At 34.6% G+C, this 19,661-nt stretch overlaps 3 protein-coding genes across 3 annotated transcripts; 2 read left to right on the top strand and 1 right to left on the bottom strand.

Moving 5' to 3' along the window:
- Positions 1-535: 535 nt before the first annotated feature.
- On the bottom strand, positions 536-1,400 carry LOC106143617 (larval/pupal rigid cuticle protein 66-like). The gene is made up of 2 exons (XM_013345746.1): positions 1,389-1,400; positions 536-1,069 (listed from the first exon to the last, which is right to left on the bottom strand). Exons 1-2 carry the CDS (start codon positions 1,398-1,400, stop codon positions 536-538), a joined length of 546 nt encoding a protein of 181 aa, XP_013201200.1.
- Positions 1,401-5,419: 4,019 nt separating this feature from the next.
- Positions 5,420-10,501, top strand: LOC106143618 (cuticle protein-like). The gene is made up of 5 exons (XM_060954569.1): positions 5,420-5,548; positions 7,275-7,326; positions 8,359-8,480; positions 9,090-9,741; positions 10,455-10,501. The coding sequence occupies exons 1-5, from the start codon at positions 5,420-5,422 to the stop codon at positions 10,499-10,501; spliced, it is 1,002 nt and encodes a 333-aa protein (XP_060810552.1).
- A 1,899-nt stretch (positions 10,502-12,400) lies between these two features.
- On the top strand, positions 12,401-13,870 carry LOC106143619 (larval/pupal rigid cuticle protein 66-like). The gene is made up of 2 exons (XM_013345748.2): positions 12,401-12,412; positions 13,304-13,870. Exons 1-2 carry the CDS (start codon positions 12,401-12,403, stop codon positions 13,868-13,870), a joined length of 579 nt encoding a protein of 192 aa, XP_013201202.2.
- Positions 13,871-19,661: the final 5,791 nt, after the last annotated feature.

The following is a 19,661-nucleotide window of genomic DNA, read 5'->3' on the forward strand; positions in this document are numbered from 1 at the left end:
AGTAATATATGTATATATACAATTATAATATAATAAAATTTAATCTTTTTTGCTATTTCGATATCAATCAATGAAGTATTTATTATTCTTTCTGACAAAAGTTTAATGAAAAGTTCTGGTTAAACAATATTTCTCCTAATTGTAATGACAATTATCTGAAATAGATATTGCAGAGACACATCGGTGTAATCCATCGTTCAATTTTCAAATTCAATTTTTAGATAAGACACCGTCCACTGATTATTCGAAAAATCTTGCGTTTGTGTTTAGTAAGTTGGCAGCGAGCGGCTATATACGCAACTATCGACTTATTTTTATTTTTATTAAAAATATGTATTAGAATGCTCACACCAAGAAATGTACATATTTATTTTAAAAGTTTTCTCCGTAACTGAAATGTAAATTTCTTTGAGAAATAAAGTTCTTTAACCAAAATTGTTTAGGTAAAATTGACAAAATAACAAATATGTACGATAATATTTATTAGCATAAATCACAGTCATTGGGTACAATCGAGTTCAATATGGTTAAGAAATCACCAAGCGCCATAGCCGAGCCCACCATATCCGGCCAGAGGGGTGCCGTACGCTCCGTACGCACCACCATACGCGCCCAATCCATGTACGCCATACGCGCCATACGCGCCTAATCCTGCATATCCGCCATAAGCGGCCACCGGCGCAGCGTATGAAACGGGAGCGGCGTACGCGCCATGAGCGACAGCGCTGGCGTAACCAGCTGAGGGGTAAGCGGCGGCGTACGGCGCGTATGCGTTGGCGTATCCGTGACCGGCGTACGCATTAACCACAGGGCTGACAGGGTGGACAGAAACGCCAGGTTCTTTGCGTACAACCGCGTTGAAACCAGTGTGGGGATGCGCGGCGTAGTCAACAACGCGCTTGGTGCCGTCGGACTCGAGGAGGGAGTATTGGCCCACGACGGTGTCTCCAACGCGTTTCTCATGCTGGCCTTTGACGTCCCCAGTGTGAGGGTCCCGCACGCCGTAGGAGAAGCTGGAGTAGTCGTGGCTAGCCTGCGCTGCGGCTACCAGGAGTGCGAGGGCGAAGAACTGTAGAAAATGATAAGACATGTAATTTTAATTGTCTATGTAACCCATACAACTTGTGTAGGCTGATTCATTGTAAAATGGTAGGTGCATTGCATATCTTGCAGAGACACTTAAACAAACAGGGTATAAAATATAATTTCAAAGTTATGACATTTGATGAATCGTCATATTTGATTTTATACAAATTTTAATTTGCTAAAAAAACAAAATTAAGATATTTTTAAACACAAAAAGTTATCAAAAATGAAAAATATACATATTTTTCTTAAATAAACTTATGTATTATTTTTATTTTATAAAAATAAATATTCAAAATTACCTTAGCTGCCATTGTTCTACTTGTTGAAGACAAATTGTTTCTAGTTGCTTCTTCAACAACGCAGTTAATATTTATACCCACTAGGGTGCAGTGGAGTGTTATATTTGGGGGTCAAAACGCGTTATAATTGTTAACAAACACCAATAATGTTGCAACGAAGTTCATAATTACAAGAAAATATGCCTAAAATGCGCATAATTAATGAGAAACATAATATAGATCAAAGTCAAAGTTGAGGTTAATTATAGCGTAATAATTCGTAATACATAACTAAACTATGTTATATTCATTGTTTCCAGTTTCTTGTTCTTAAGATTTTTTAAGTGTGAATGCACTTTGTGTTACTATCGTTGTGAGGATTATCCTACTACTATTATAAAGGCGAAAGTTTGTATGGATGTATGGATGTTTGTTACTCTTTCACGCAAAAACTACTGAACCGATTACCATGAAATTTGGTATGTAGGTAGCTGAAGACCCAGAATAACACATGAGCTACTTTTTATCCCAGAGTTCCCGCGGGATTGATAGGGTTTCCATGCGGACGAAGTCGCGGGCGGCCTCTAGTTCTGTCATAATTACAAGGACTGGTTTTCCGTTAATAGTTATCATTTTACATACATATAAATAATCACGTGTTTATCCCTTACGGGACAGACAGAGCTCGTATCCCGGTCTATTCAATGTGTGATTTGATAATGGAACTATTATAATAATATAAACTCGTTTTTAAACAACAATCAAAATATGTAAGTATTTCATTTTATTTCACTCGTTAAAGGATACATAAGATTGTCGATAAAACACACCCATGGCACGAAATTAAACTTAAACCGAGATGGATATGTTTTAGAGATAACAACGAACAAACACACAAATAGGCCCCACCTAATTCGGCAATATGCGTGGGTTCTGTACTCTTATTTAGAAATTTGTAGGTGTGTAGCGGTTAACTTGAATTTAGTTATATTAACTTCCATATCAAAAGGTTTCTTGTTCAAAATGTAATTCTTCGGGTTCTATAAAACCCGAATAATTACATTTGTACTTTAAAAAAAAAATTACAGCAAAAAAAGGAATGAAAAACGGCTCCAATTCATCCACCGGAAAGAGTTAATTAATTAAATTTATAAAATTGTCTATTGGGATACTAATAAATTAATTAATTGGTAAAAATTAATAATTAATTATTAAAATTCATCGAGTATGTGATTATAAATCGTCCGTTATGTAGCAACCGGTAAGCGGAATGTTCTGAAATACTTGAAATATTGGAGGAATTTTAATTAAATTGTGCATACTGAAAGTTTCAAATTTAAACAACAAAAATGAAAATTGATTACTAAATTGTGCTTATTTTTTAAGCGTGGCGTAGAAAAGCATAGAATCCGCCAGTAGCTACGATTCTGGATTGGATATGAGGCGGGAGCAATGATTCGGCTGTTTTTACGGGAATTATTTGGCCTTTTTTATGGGACAGCCACCAAAGGGAAGATCTTCCGCCAGGCTAGTTGTTATGCCTAAGGAACCACGGGTTCACGCATTCACTTGCCTTAACGCAGGTTGCCTTACGATGATTTCTGTCACCAATAAAACTTAGTACATAACTCGGAAAAGAGTCATCGTTACATGGAGGTAGCGGAATAGCATGATTAAGTATATGTATGTTATCTATATCTATATATTTATCAGAATATGTAAACCTTGACCCAAATATTAAGGGTTAGCACCAAAATTGACGCGCTTGAATTACTATAGGAGGCTTCTTATGACCACATTTTATGATATTAGACTCTTATAGACATAGTAAAAATTATGACCCATGGATTCTGTATACTATTGCTTTATTCGACTTTTATTACTCACCTCCTTTTATATGGGACTTTGAAAGGCTATTCATAGTATCAATGAACTAGGTTTTTTTTTCTAACGTGCTTTTATCTGTTCCCGAAGAAATTTCGGAAAAGCTCTCTTATTGTAAGTTATATACATGTGGAATTTTGTTTAATTTGCCCATTAGTTTCGTAATGTATGTTGCCTGTCAGTAGTTTATCTATGAGACACTATTTTTTATTGATTTGGGATACCTTGCGAAAAGTAGGTATGGGATCCAAAATCAAAATACGATAATTTGAAAATATGACGTCTTGCACAAATTGAGCCAGCCCCAAACTAAGTCACAGACTTGTGTTGATTAAATGAAATTATCTTGTCCTAATAAATTATTTGGGCCACATTTAAGCAAACTAGTTACACAGGATACAAGGACATTACACCGCTATTACAATTAAAATAATAATACTTCAATTGGTCTGATTCTTCAACTTTGCCATTTAAGAATTGGAAACTAATTTGTATTTTATTAGTAGGCGTTGATTTAATTATCCCTCCTTACATTAAGTTAAACAAGTATATGCGTAATAACTAGTATCGTATCTGTTTACTATACTTACCTCGACTTGACTATGCCTTAATTATCTTGTAAAATTATAAATTCCGTGTAAAATAAAAACAAATATGTAAAGTATTTCTTTTTGCAATTATTTGTTAAATAGCATTGACAAAAATTAAGAAGTATAAAACAGATGAAAAAGAATCAAAGAAATATGTAAGACTTCCGACAGCATTGTTGCAGCACGTTGTTTATATAATTAGCCGGGATGTAAAATAAAATACTATGTGTTGGTAAAAATAAAAAAATTAATTAAAATAAAAAACTTAAAACATAAAATTAATCCTAACTTGATCTTGACCTTGTCTTAAATCATTGTTGTGAAAATTAACAAATGAAGATCGTCATTTTTTATTTTCTAAAAATTTACTTTTTTCTAAGCTGCCAGTGCTTTATACAACTTTAAACACACGTAATTATGTCTTTCACTATGTACAAAGATTAATGGTTACCATCTACATATTAATTACAAATATTAAGAATCATTATAATAGAATATACTTGGAGATGGACAGCCCAACAAACGCTGAAACTTTTATGGCCACATATGCAAATGATACGGAAATATAACATAACAATTCCAATGCAGACGTCGCGTCACATAGAGCTGAAAACTATTAGGAAAAACTCAAAAAAAATGCAGCACAATATGTCAAAACACAGTATCGTAGTAGAAGTTACAGGAAATTTTCACATTTGAAGTTCCTTTAAATAATAAAAAGCGCTCATTACAAAACCGTATTACTTATTACTCTATAAGATACATAAAATATACAACTAACATGGTGCTAAACTTTGTAAGTTATATTCGGAATGCTGATTGCATTGTCGTCAACAAGACAAATATATTTGAAACTTCAAATACTAATAATAGTAGTAATATAATAGTACTATGTGAGAATTTATTATCATACATACATGTGATACGATATTTATAAGTCACGTTCAGTTGTATGTGGAGGTAAGATTCAAATAGTATGAGGTTGCTAGCTCATCGCCTATAAGAAGAATCATACATACTTGCGGGGTAGACAGAGCCAACAGTTTAAAAAGACTGATAGACCACGTTCAGCTATTTGGCTTTATGATAGAATTGAGATTGAAATAGTGACAGGTTGCTAGCCTTCTCGCCTAAAAGAAGAATCCCAATTTTATTAGCCTATCCCTTAGTCACCTTTTACGACATCCATGGGGAAGAGATCGAGTAGTCTTACTCGTTTTTCTAATGGTGCAGGGAACCACACGGCAAGGAAGAATCCCAAGTCAAATATTAAATTTAGCATTCTCAAATTTTTGGTTTTATAATTTTTGATGCTAATTAAATATCATAATTTAAAAGTTGATAATTTTTACTCTTCTTTAGCATATTCCCAATAATATTCTATAAAGGTAAACATTCGAAAGCTCAGATCTATTATTTCAAAAAGCTATCTATTCGTCCAATTCAATTTCTGAGCCTCATTTTTCATCAAAGCTTGCATATCTCTCATAAATAGCATACTTATATCAAAAGGTCAACACCTATTGTGACCCGGGACAGACAGTTCATAATGTGAGGAACATTAGAGAAGCCGCCATTATGGTAATTCCCCCATTGGCATGCGCATTACCAGGGAAAATAGCCGGGGAGAGAATAAATTTGATAAACATCGCGCTCAACTCGAAATTGGCAGATTTGTTAAGCGAGTCTCTGACTGCAGAAGTGAAGGCAAAAAACAAATGTTTTTGTTTAAATTTTGCAATTCTTGAGTCATATCTCAAAATTATGTAAAACGCCTATAAACATATAGTCGCGTCTATATCCCTTGCGGAGTAGACAGAGCCAACGATCCCGAAAAGCCAGAAAGTGATTCAAATAGTGCAAGCACAATGCCTTCAAGAAGAATCCCATGTTTATTATTAGCCTTTGATTTAGTCGCTTTTTACGAAATTCATAGGCAACTAAGGGGCACAAGAACTACTCGTAAAAGCTGGTTTACATAAAGTTTCAACAGTTTTCGAGTTGACTTGATATCCAAACAGAAAAACTTGCTGTCCTTTTCAAATCTGCAAAAATTTCATGGGAAATTAAACTCCTTATAGTAAGACTTTATCCCTATAATAAAAAGTCGTTATCTATTCCCTCTATGTATGTATGTCCTCTCTGTGAAGAGCCCGAGTGTTTCTCATATTCATTCCTAACCTGGTAGACGTGGGATTCGCACCACTCAGCGCATCAAGCATTTTAACCAGCTCTTGATCAAAACTATTATGGATAACTGTTGAAAAAAATGTTTACAAAGTTTCATTATAACAAGTCTCATTCGCCTTGGACGAATGTGGAGTAATAGCAACGCATATAACTGATACCAATCTTGTTTTATATATTATCATGAATAAGTATTACATGCTCATTAGCAGGCGTTGGCTTAATTATGAATTGACTAGTGTTATGCTCGTGCTTTACCTGCTAGGAGTAAAGTTTTAATTTGTCGTGCTGATAAAATAAAGGAGCTTTGAACCCTATGTACTTGTTGTTCAGGGTTCAATACCAGATAAGGTTAAGTTTAATTATAATTCATCTCAAGTAAAGAAGCATTAAGTATCACTTACATGCTGTTAAAAGTCAAAATTTATTGTATAAAATACAGGTGTATAGAACATTAAGTGAACTTAATACTTGAAGTATTATCTACCCTTCTACCATTGGGTTAAACAGTATTAGGACGAATATAATAAATGTTATGTACACAAAATAATAAACATAAAAAAAATCTAAAAAAATACTTAATAATAAATTAAATTCGTGCAGAATTTCATATGACTTTTTAAGTCTAATCAGGATTGAATAGATTTGTTAGCGCGTTTGTCCTTTTGCAAACTTTGCAAAGATTGGTACCTATTCTGCTTAACCAGAATACAACAAAATACTCTACCTATCTCGCATCTTTAGAAGGGCCAAGACCCTTGAAAAGTATACCTAATAAATGGAAAGAAGAGCACTTTACAAGCTCTTAGTGTAAATCAAAGTACTTCTTCATTCTATTGTGTGGCACTCCATACCAAATTCAGATCTTAGGACTATTCAACGCAAAACAGGCTTATTGTGGTTGATAAAGGCGTTGAATTATTTTGAAATATTTTTATTAATTATTCCGTTGAATTACATTTTTAATAATCAAACGATAAAACTGATTTTTTTCATATGGGATATGATAGTAATTATCTACTTTATGATTGTAATGGTATTAAATAATTCAAATAAAATGTTAAATATTGGTCTGTCAAAGAAAACATGATTTCGGATTAATTTGGCATTCATTCATACATATTATATCATAATATATTTTAACAAAATGTTTGTGAATAAAAAGTTGAAATATTATAATTATTTCTCCTTACAAGTTAATCTTAATGGACGAAAAAGTACATCAACCAGCAATTACTTTTTCCAGAGCAAAATAAAGACATGTTTGACATTTGGAGCAATCGGCAGCAAATCTAAAGGTAAGACAGAGTCACAATAGCTCCAATTTACTGCCTAAATAAATATAACCCAACTAATATTTTATGAGTACATTATCACGCCTATATCCCCTGCGAGGTAGACAGAGCCAACAGACTCGAAAAGACCGAAAGGCCACGTTCAGCTGTATGACTTTACATACCTGAATTAAATATCTATTGTGAGGTTAAATTAAAGATTTTAAAATTAAATATGAGCAAGAAATAAATTATTTTATTTCAACATTTGAACTGAACGTGACCTTTAAAATTTTTCAAGACTGTTGGCTCTGTCTACCACGCAAGGGATATAGACGTGTATATATGTATGTATTTAGTTTAATTTATCTGCTCCTAGTGTGTCCATAGCCACACAAACTTTAAAAAGTTCAACACGGAACCATCAGTCTCCACAATTATGGTGAATCATGATAATTTCTTTAGAACGGCGCTACATTTCCGCGTCGGACCTATGGAGTGGTGTCGGATCACTTATTATTTGAGACACCTTTTACCCGTGGTTTTTAACTAGTTAGGTAGTTTACTATATGACGTGATTTCTTTGTATACATATAATTTCATACTTTTTTTGATCTTGATTATTATTTTTTATGATGAACTTTAAAATAACATTATGTAACCTTTGCGCCTTACAAATTTAACAAAATATTCTAATTCAACAACTAAGGCCAACGGTTAAGATTTGTCGCCTCATATACATATTTACAGAAAGTGTATTTTTGTTCAAACTCGAATTAGCGATGGTCCATTATGCAAATGAATGCATTGTTTATCTATATATAAAAACCTTGCGCCTGCGTCTCGTGAAAAGTCCCTTTCCGTACTCCACACGATTGATGTAGGCATGCAAAATTTCATTATGATCAATTTAATGGTTGGACTGTGAAGAACAATCGTCAAACCAGGGACATTAGTCCCATTTATAATATTAGAGTTAATTATTTATAGATATCTATTCAAAGATATATTTTTCTACTCTTAAAAATTATTATCATCTTTATTACATTTGCATAGCTGCACCACTTATGAAATGCGGCAAATTGCATTCTGCATATCGGACGCAATATGCGTTGACCGTGATAACCACGCCTTCGGTGTTAGAAGTTCGTATAAAAGCATGCATCCCAGCATCAGTGGTCAGTCCGAAGAGATCATCTAGATATGGCAGTTAAGGTGAATAAATATATTGGATTTTCATTTATTAACTAAGATTATTAAGAAAATGTTTAATCTGTCCTCAGTAATTTATTAAGTTAAAATACGATTATGAAGATATGTAACAAGTATTCATTGGGTTTTAAAATAGTAATAATACACAAACATAAAATCCTGAGGCGATAGGCAGAGACAATATCTTGCGACTTGCAATGAGCCCTGCATAATTCTTTCGCTTCATTCACATTCGTAAATATTATTAATATTAGAACTCATATTAGGAAAGTGTAATATTGACGAAATAATAACACAAATATATTTCTTACTAGGTAGACAGAGCCTTGGCTTAGTCTATTGAGTAAAAATAGTCTAAAGACAAGTGCCTATCTAACTGTTTTGTATGGTTTATCGATGGAATAGATTCAGAGATTAGTTTTCGAGACTATAGCCTAAAAGAAAAAGTTTATAAGCCATTTTTTTATTGACCACAAGACGTAGCTGGCACGCTATGAATTTTTGTCATCACAAAATAAAAGACCATCATGAAAGGATAATAATCAACGAATAAAATTACTTTTGACTAATTTCAGTTAATAGTCGTGCTCGCCTTAGCAGCGGTGGCTCATAGTTCGGTGTTGCCATTGGATCACGCCGCTGTAGAACTAGCTGAACCAGAAAGAGCAGATGTCACGAGTTTCTCATACGACGTAGCAGACCCGTACACTGGCGATGTCAAGAGCCAATCAGAAACCCGCGTTGGAGGTACAGTGCAAGGGCAATATTCACTGCTTGACGCTGACGGCACCAGAAGAACAGTTGACTACGCTGCCGATGATCTCAATGGATTCAACGCTGTCGTGAAGAAAGATGCTGTTGGTATTGCGGCTCCAGTTTTTGCTCAACGCGCTGTTGTTGCTCCAGCGTTGACTCACAGTGTATCTGCTCCACTCGTGTCAGCCGTTCCAAATTATGTGAACACTGGAGCTGTAGTTTCTGCTCGTACCGTCGCCGCTCCTTCTGTCTACGCCGCTTCGGCTCCCCTCGTATCCCGCCCAGTTTTGAATGGAGCATCTCTCGTTGCCACACATAATTTAGCAGCCCCAGTCTTAACTGGTACTAGTCCTTTAGTCAGTGCTCGTACTTTAGTCGCACCCTCTGCTTACACTGGTGCTAATCTTATTTCGCCGCGTACCGTAGCGGCACCTTCTGTTCTTACTGGTGTAGCTCCTGTTTTAGCTACGCGTACTCTTACTTCTCCTTCTTTTGTTAATACGCCTTTACTTTCTCATTCCGTTGCTGCCCCTTCTTTGTATTCTTCTCCTCTTGTTTCCCATTCCTTAACTGCGTCTCCAGTTTACGCCGCCTCCGCTCCGTTAGTAACTGGTGGTTATACAGCTTCCGCTCATGATGTGTTAGCAGCACGTGCTCTATCAGCACCGCTTCTGGCGAGTGGCACTTTGGTTGATGGGAGGACACTAGTGTCATCACACGGTGTCCTTCCTTCGCGCTTAGTAACTGGTGGTGGGTTGGTTCGCACTGTTTCTGGCTGGTAAATTCCTTCTTCATCACGAAATAAAGATCATCCCAACGACCGCAATGTGTTCATAATCAATACTTTAATAAAGGAAATAAATGTGATATAATATATAACTGTTACCATTTTTTTTTTCAACCTTGTGTATTTAAAACCTACGAAGGCACAAAAGTGCATATTATTTATTTAAAAAAAAAGTTTTTTTGCTTCGCTCCCATAATAATTTTTAAAAAAGCATGTTTATAATGATTTCTCAGTCTGTGCCAAATGTCATCAAAGTCTGTTTAAGCATTTTTAGAGTGCATTGCTTACAAAGAAAAATGCAAATTATTAGGAAAACCCCATTTATAGTTCAAGTATTTAGTTCAAGTTCCTCCTTCTCCACTCACTATAAAGAAAACTAGATCTTTTGTGTCGTCAGTTTGTCGGACAGTCGACCTTGCATTTCCGGAGGCTGATGTCAAGTGATCCGATGATGTTGCATTGGATAACTAGTTCTGCAAGTTATCACCTTTGATGCCTTTCTACTCGTAGTTATAAAACCTCCACAATCCATTATTTTAATAAAATTAAAAAAATATATTAAATCATCTGACTTTTGATGAATATTTTAAAAAAAGTTATCATTATCGCACTGCTGAAAAATAAAATAATTTAATCATTTCCTATTGCCGTAGTTAGATGTTTTATTAGTAATAATTAGATTTACCTAATTTAAAAAAAAAATATTCATACTATCCTCATAAAATTAAAATTAAATCGTGTTTGTCCAGTTTGTTTTTTTATAATTTGATACCAACAAAAACACTCTTAAAACATGACTGAAGAAATATAAACAAAATGCATTTATTACTCTCTGACAGCTGTTAAAATATAAACTGAACTTTTTATCCCGTGCTCCATCAACGTAAAGGTCTGACGCTGACCTTGACAATCAAATTTGATGTTACATAACATTGCATGATCTCGAATCATGTAACCGTTGCGGTTTCTATGGTCTCACTGCTATCAAACAAACGATATAAATTTAACGTATATTGCACTTTTTAATACTCGTACATGAATCTTAATTCTATCTTTGGCTTAATATAATATATATATATTAAGCCAAACAGCTGGACGTGGACGTAAAATTATAATATCATAAATATAAGAGAAAACCATGATACTTAAAAAATAAGTAAACTAAGTGCAACAATATTCAAAAAGTAAGACCGATTCAATAGTTTAGTGGATGGCTCAATGATAGCAATGAAGTGATCGAATTCCATATAGTGTATGTATTTGTCAAATTTTCTCAGTATAGATGGTCTTATACAAAGGTTTGTTTTGATAAAAAAATAATACTTAATAATTTTTATTTATATTTATGATTTATAATGCTTTTAGCATTAAGTCCGCCAATCGAGCTTTTTATTTCTATTTCGTACAATAAAGTTTAAATAAATAAAATATAAATAAAAAATAAATTACAATTGCTGGAAAATTCTTGAAATGATTGATATAATAAATGAATAAAGAGCTAACTTTATGTTAGATACTAAAATAAGATGTGAAATTATTTCAAATATTGTTTAATTTTTTAAGGAATTAATGCATAACAGTGTTAGTTTTATATAACTTCATTTAGACCACAATTGTATCTTTCCATTTAGCCGAACTGGTTGTATGAAATGTCAAAGATAGATAATCAATCCAATAATACTCATAACTCAGGCTCGTAATTACGATAGATTTTACCGACTTGGTATAGACAAATGTTTTTTTTTTTTTTTTTTGCATAGTCCCGATCCGCCTTCGTCCTTGTATATCCGGACTGTACGTACGCACGTAGATTTTAATGATCATGATAATTTTTAGGGTTCAGTAGACAATAGTCATAAAAGGAACTCACATTGTTTGGTCAGCTTTTAGTTTTTTAAAATAAGTATTCGTTTTTCGAGTTCTTAATTACAAATCTGTTCTCCTCCTCAATTTTAAAGTTATCGAATCCATTATTAATTTTTTTTTTGTTGTTATTTTATCGATAACTAGAATACTCCAGGAATGTCGGGATATCCTCTCTTAGTGCTACCTTAGACCACAATTTCCAAATCTCTAGACTCAGCGGTTAAGGTCGTGCTATATATAAGTCCAGTCAGTCATGAAGTCTTTATATAAATATATAGATAAATAGATTAGTATATATAGTAGCAAACAAAGTGCTACAAAATCCTTCCGAGTCCAACTCGCACTTGACCAGTTTTTTAAAGATCAAGTGACCATACTTTGCCAGCCACGCCCTCGCGTGTCGAAGCTCCATATAAAAGCTTCTCAAACGCAGCATCCGCATCATTCATCGAGTGAAAATCCTCTAGTCTTGACGAAATGGCAGCTAAGGTGATTATTTTTTTTTTTAATTTATATTTCTGAAGTGCTTTGAAAAGATTGTAGTGAAAGTGTTAGATGAATTTATTGTTAGGTACTGTAAAACTTAGCTTTTTCTCGTCTTATGTCGCGTTTCTTGTATTAAATAAACATTAAAATAAAATTGCACTAAGTACTTCATGTCTGCTAAAAATCTAATTTATCGAGAAAAGTCGTTAGTGAAAATTCTTCTCACTTTGTTTAATTTTTGCTTAATGCAAATCAATAGTTTAAAAAACAATTAACTATTTGTGGACGTGTCTAAATTATATGCAATAATGTATTTTTAAAATCATTCCAAAATAATAATTACTTATCTCCCTCATAGTCAACTTTTTCCAATTTAATTTAGTGCTCATAAATTCAAAACCCGAAGTTGCTATAAATAGGTACATTTTGGTGATAGGATAGCTTTACACAAAGATTAAAAAGATTTTAAAGGTCAAGTTTAAGGGTCAGCTGGAATACCAATTAATTTTAAATTTAGGTGGAACATAGCCCTTGGTCGCGAGTTCATCTATGTTAATTTAGTAGCTAGAGATATCATTAAGAATAGCCTCGTGGCCTCAAAGCGCCAATACAACCTATATATAACAATAATACATACATACACATGGTCACGTCTATATCCTTTGCGGGGTAGACAGAGCCAACAGTCTTGAAAAGACTGAATGGCCACGTTCAGCTATTTGGCTTAATGATAGAATTGAGATTCAAATAGTGACAGGTTGCTAGCCCATCGCCTAAAAAAGAATCCCAAGCTTGTAAGCCTATAACAATGTACGACAATATATCTGGCTTTAATAAAACCTAAAACCTTTATAAAGAACTTCCTTTAAAAACATTGTCTTTCTTTGTTTCCAGTTTGTTGTAGTTCTCGCTTTGGTGGCCGCGGCCCAATGCTCGGTGGTGCCATTGGCGCGAGTAGACAACGACTACACCAGCTTCGCGTATGACGTCGCAGACCCCAACACCGGCGACTTCAAGAGCCAAGTGGAAACCCGAGTGGGGGGCACCGTTCAGGGACAGTATTCGCTGCTAGACGCCGACGGCACAAAGCGAACAGTCGATTACGCCGCTGATGACGTCAATGGGTTTAACGCTGTCGTACGCAAGGACCCGGTCGTAGCCGCCTCTCCTGTCGTAGCTGCTCCCGTCGTAGCCGCTACGCCGGTCGTAGCGCATACTCCTGTTGTCGCTGAGCCGGCGGTAGTAGCCGCTCGAGTTGCTACACCCGCCGTCTACGCCGCGTCCGCTCCTGTTGTCACACGTACTTCTGTAGCCGCTCCTTCTGTGTACTCTGCTCCAGTAGTCGCAGCTAGGTCCTACTTCGCTCCAACAGTCTACAACTCAGTCGCTAGCCCAGTTGTTGCAAGGAGTTTCGCGTCCCCCTACTACGCGTACTCCGCCCCCTCTGTTTCGTACTGGTAAATTCGACGGTCAAATTAGATATACGCCATGAAGTGTTCCGAAAATTGAGTTGTTAAATTTGTATATATAGATACAAAATAAAATATGAAACATTGAACATAGTTTTCTTTTATCACACCTAATTTTTACAATATCAGCTGATAAATTATTTGGACTAATTCCAAGTAAATATATATTCTGATCAAATATCCTTGAAATCCTTCCACCAAAATGTCCTCAGTACCTTGACACCAGACCTTCATGTCTTAAATTAATAAACCTAGATAGGGATCATTGTACGGATCCATAGAACCCTATAAGTAAGATGATAAGACAACGCTAAAAAAAGCTCTGTCAACTTGATCACGTAGTGATCGGGTTGCCTGATATAAACCGAAAGGCTTTTACACAGCCAACCAACACACAAACATACGTATATAATTACGTCTTTATACCTTACAGGGTAGACAGAGTTAACAGTCTCCAAAAGACTGAGACTGAAATAGTGACAGGTTGCTAGCTCATCGCCTAAATGAAGAACATACATCTGCAAGGGATATAGACATATGCGGGGTAGACAGAGCCAACGGTCTAGTAAAGACTGATAGGCCACGTTCAGCTATTTGGCTATAAGATAGAATTGAGATTCAAATAGTGACATTTTGCTAGCCCATCGCCTAAAAAAGAATCCCAAGTCGCCTTTTACGACATCCATGGGAAAGAAATGGAGTGGTCCCATTCTTTTTTGTATTGGTGCCGGGAACCACACGGCACGGTAAATGAAGAATCCTTATCCCTATTAACCTTTCCTTTGACTCACTTGTACAATCTTCACGGGAAGGTGATTCCTTGCTGACACACACATTGTTTTTTCATTGCTAACAAGCCAGAAACTTGCACCGGGCGAATGTGCCTATTTCTATAACAAATACGTACTAGGTGACCAGCAAAATTTATTTATTTCTTTTATTTAAAGCTTTATTGCTATTTTACATAATTTAGACGGATCAAGTAGCAAGCGACAGCTAGTAATCAATTGTTGTAAATTGACGTCCGGTAAAAATGCTGCGGTGTAGTTTGTTCCGCCGCTTCTTCTACACATGTGCTTTGGAAGCGGTAGTAGTTATAATTAGATTTAAGTGATGTGACGACAACAAGTGATACCTTGTATCCAATTTTGAAAATGAATCTATTCTATTCTATTCTAAATATATGACCGTGATATAACTTGCCAAGTTGTTTTTTTTATGTAATTAGTGATAAAATCTGTGATTTAATAACAACTTGAAGCTAAGTTATTAATTACGATAAAGATCAGCGTATATCCTCTGCATACGGAAATCTGTGTCATCGTTAAAACATTTATAAGAAACCGCTGTTTATTTAATTACAGGAAAGTTCTTATAAGTTAGGGCCGTCCTTTGAGGACTACTTATTTATCTACGTCAGTATATCCTGTCAACTTCCATACATAAAACTTATCTTATATATAACTAGCGACCCGCCTCGGCTTCGCACGGGTGCAAAATTCGGAATTTTTTTTACATAAAAACCATCCTCTTGAAACACTCTACCTGTTACAAAAAACCACATCAAAATCCGTTGCGTAATTTTAAAGATTTAAGCATACAGACAAACAGACTAAAATAGCGACTTTGTTTTATACTATGTAGTGAAGTTCTAGTGTTACAATGTTCGTTCCAGTACTCCTCCGAAATGTCTGTAATGAAGTTTTGTAAGCATATTGAGTAGGTTTGAGAATTGGCCAACAACTACTTTTCATACCCCGTAGTGATAAGGGTTGTCCACCCTTAATATTTTTTTTTAACTAGAAATTACTTAAAAATTATTTAAGCGTTTCCCGCGACAGCTCTTAAGTACATAAAATCATGCTTCTTTAAGTCAAAGTAGATACCTGAATACAATTTATAAGGCACACACCATTTTAAAAAACCTTCAGATCGACCATAAATAAACTCAGTCTCTTTCTAAAAATAAGAATAGAAATAATCATATGTCTTAAAGTAAGCCAATTATAATATCTAAGGTTCATTCATTATTTCATTCATATTATCCTGTCAGCCATTAAAAAAAAGTGATAAGTAGAATACATACATACATATACATATGGCCACGTTCAGCTATTTGGCTTAATGATAGAATTGAGATTCAAATAGTGACAGGTTGCTAACCCATCACCTAAAAAAGAATCCCAAATTTGTAAGCCTATCCCTTAGTCGCCTTTTACGACATCCATGGAAAAGAGATGGAGTGGTCCTATCCTTTTTTGTATTGGTGCCAGGGGTACACGGCCCGATTAGTAGAAAAAAAAATATTTTTTCATTCTGTTTTAAGAATCAGAAGTTTAACTTGCAGTTCTTATAAAGTTCCGTGCCCACATATTTTGACACACTATTGAATATCGGAAGTCAAAAAGTATTTTAAATTTGTTTACCTACTAAATACTCAATTATTAATAAAGAAAGGCCACCCACTCAGCTGTTGATATTTAAACAAATGGTCAACCAATTTGCATACAATGGGTGTTAAATCTTAAGTAGAGCTTGTACTGACCTTGCAAGGCCTTTATCGAGAGATAAGTGAAGGAAATATCACAAATCTTTGATCAGTGTAACCTGGTACTTTATCTTTCCATTATGTCTCGAAACGGCCCCGACATTTGTAATATCGGTGATGAGGAAAAAGCGTGATGTATTATCAGCTTCAAATCCTACTATGAAAAAACTGAAACTTTTTTGAGCTGTACCAAACTTGCCAACATTCTAAAATCCAGATTTTTTAGTTTGTTCTCACGGTGAAGGAAAACTTTAATATTCAGCGTCTAGTTAACTTGTCATTGAGTAGGTACAACTTCGATAATTGAAGCACAGATTCAAATTCTGCCGGGAACATTGCTCTCTTCTGAGTTAAGTACCCTACATCAGTTTTATTTCTTATCTTATGATTCTCTTAGGGGAAAATTAGTGGGGATATCCTGCTACTTCTACGTTAGTTACCCTCAAGTCAGATTTTTACTCGTAATAATTCTGTCTGAAAGGCTCGTGAAAGGCTAAAAGGGAAGAACCGTGGACGCGCCAGAATTTGAACCTGTGCTTCAATCATCAGAGCTCTAATGAACGACTGACAAAACTGCTGGGTAAAATGAACTTGAAATTTAGCATTCAATTCTTTAGGAAGTAGGAGAGGTTTTCCCAAAATTCCTACGGGAATGAGAAGTAAACTTTGTGATTTTTACGCGAGCCGAGATGCGGACTCTTAAAGCAAGAAATAAAACATCGACGTTAATTTTAGCAACATTTTTTTATTAATTTAAGAATTCCACAATGGAACAAATTTCCTCATATAATCTAGACCTAGTCAGATTGTAGGTAGGTACATTATGTGGACTAAATCTGTATGTCTATAACGCCAAAATTAGTGCACTGTCAGACAAAATTTCCAGTAGGCATGCTTTTAATAAACAACTCAATTTTTACGTACAGATTTTCAAAAACATTTGTATCATGCTCACTTTATTAATTTTTTTCAAAAAGAAAGTTTTTTTGAAAAAAATCAATAATAATACTTTAGTTTTGTAGGCTTTTCTTTGAAACATATTTTCTTTACTTATTTGACTTGAAGTGTTAAAACCACCCAATGATTAGGAAATCTTAAAGGTAAATAGTAATTGGTATTTACTTATAGTTAATTATATTTTTTAATTAAATTGTGTGTGGTATTCTCACATGATTCCAAATGTTTTTGTTTTAATATAGAAGCTCGAAATGTTTTCAAAGAGAATTTATGTCAATTGTTTTTTCTATCCGTTAGATTTTTGACGATTTTCGATAAAATCCCGAGCTTCCAGTACACTTAACCAAACATAACATTTATCTACACCACATATTTAACAAAATACGCCAAAATGTTACCACACTAAAAAATTCGCTAGAACAGGTAAAATTATTACCGTTTTACATTATCGCATAAAGTAATTAACTATAGGGCCGACGCATACTATTAATTCGTATGAAGCCATATGACTTTTTTGTGACGCGGCCCTAACACAAAAAAGCATCGTTTGTGGTCAAACCATTGCCTTAACTCAATACAAATACAGTTAGGTACATAGTATGCAAATGTTTTAAAAGAATTTTTATATACACCAACCCGCTTTCCTTTAGTACATTCACTTGCTACAAATTTACAGTACAAAAACTGAAATAAATCATCATCTCTAATGTAAAATCACAAGTAGTGCTATTCTTATTGTTAAGGAATTATATATCTTCCATATAATATAAAAAAGTTGCTTAAAAAAATCACAGACAATCACTTTCCCTTTACAGACATAAACCATCGACCGAATTCCTTATAAGCATTATTTCGCTACGTACAAAACCCTACTTACTTAGTTTTACAACCTTGATGGTTTATACAATCTTACAATCGATTCTAAGTCACCAATTTATTTATCATTATCAATCTACAACACATACTCAGATGACTACCTTTTGTATACCCTCGCGTCCACGTGATACACCACAAGTAAGTTATTTTATACGAAAACAACTAAACTTACACACAAATTATAACGATGCAACTCACTCACCAATCATAACCGTTATTAATCTCCCTTTAGGTTATTAGTTAGCAAAGTTAATGAAGTGTGATTGCCTAATTTATCAATGTAGGCGCTTGAGAATAACAAGGGTCAGTATTGGTTTTGTGTGTCACATCGACGAAAACATTAAGCCATTTCAAGAAATATCTTAGAACAATCCGTCGCGGGCTGTCGTACATTATTTAGTTATTTTTGTACTCTCCTTGAATCTACATTAAATTAACTTTGTAGTGCCCCACAAAATACAATTTTGGCAACATTTACATAAAACTGTTAATTTTCCTTTAATTAATTTGTACTGGCATTAACTCTTTTAAGACTTCAGAAATTTGTACTTTAGTTCTTGTTTGAGAGTGCTCGTTGTTTTTTTTTTTTACATTTTTAAAGATATCGTGTAACATTTACACAAAGATGACACCAAGAACATAGTATAAGTAAGTGACACCGATACTATTCCATTTGAACTTAACGAGACGAAGGTTAAATATTATAATCATGATGTATTTATTTACAGTCATGGGATGACCATATCGCATGCCGCGCCCCATCGTTTTTCGTGAAACAATGTTAGTTTGCGGTCATTCACCAAATTCAAGTCTAATGTGCGATCGGCCCATTGCCAATGCATAAACACACTTGCGACACGATGCGACCAAGAAACTTTTTTGTCGCCAAACGCCATTCTTAACGTAGAGCTGAACAAAGTAGGTACACAGTTCGTTCGTATTGTTCAACCTACTTAGTTAAAAACTGACCAAAATACTAGCGTTCTGCAAAATACCCTAGAGTATTTTTTAATCAAGGCTAGTATCCCTCTTTTGGGGAGAATGGAGTTCTAGACCGGGGAAATGCAGTACTCTGGTAAAAGTCTATGCGTCTGCAGGTTTGGCACAACCGCAAAACTACCATTTTTTCAAGATAACAGCCGCACTGAGTCCGTTCAATAACAATGCTTGACCAAGTCCGTGTGTTGGTGATTTTACTCTAGTGATCAGGTAGTGAGCAGAATTAAATTACTTTAATTTATACTTACATAACATTTAAATGCGAGAGAACATTAATTTTTTTTTATCTTTATAAAATTCGTAGACGATCCGACCACATTTCGTGGCACAATCGCGAGTGCGTCCTTAAAATATAAAAACATCAAATGATTATACTTAAATATTTCCTGTCCGGTAAAGTGCA

The sequence above is a fragment of the Amyelois transitella genome, chromosome 2 (genome assembly GCF_032362555.1).
Source record: "Amyelois transitella isolate CPQ chromosome 2, ilAmyTran1.1, whole genome shotgun sequence".
In the NCBI taxonomy this organism is placed as follows: Eukaryota; Metazoa; Arthropoda; class Insecta; order Lepidoptera; family Pyralidae; genus Amyelois; species Amyelois transitella.

What these genes read in the sequence shown, in the direction of transcription:
- LOC106143618 (XM_060954569.1), top strand. Translation starts at nt 5,420, where the DNA reads ATGGTAATTCCCCCATTGGCATGCGCATTACCAGGGAAAATAGCCGGG. An exon ending in AATCGGCAGCAAATCTAAAG is followed by an intron (nt 7,327 to 8,358) that starts GTAAGACAGAGT and finishes ACATTTGCATAG; the next exon opens with CTGCACCACTTATGAAATGC. An exon ending in CATGCATCCCAGCATCAGTG is followed by an intron (nt 8,481 to 9,089) that starts GTCAGTCCGAAG and finishes GACTAATTTCAG; the next exon opens with TTAATAGTCGTGCTCGCCTT.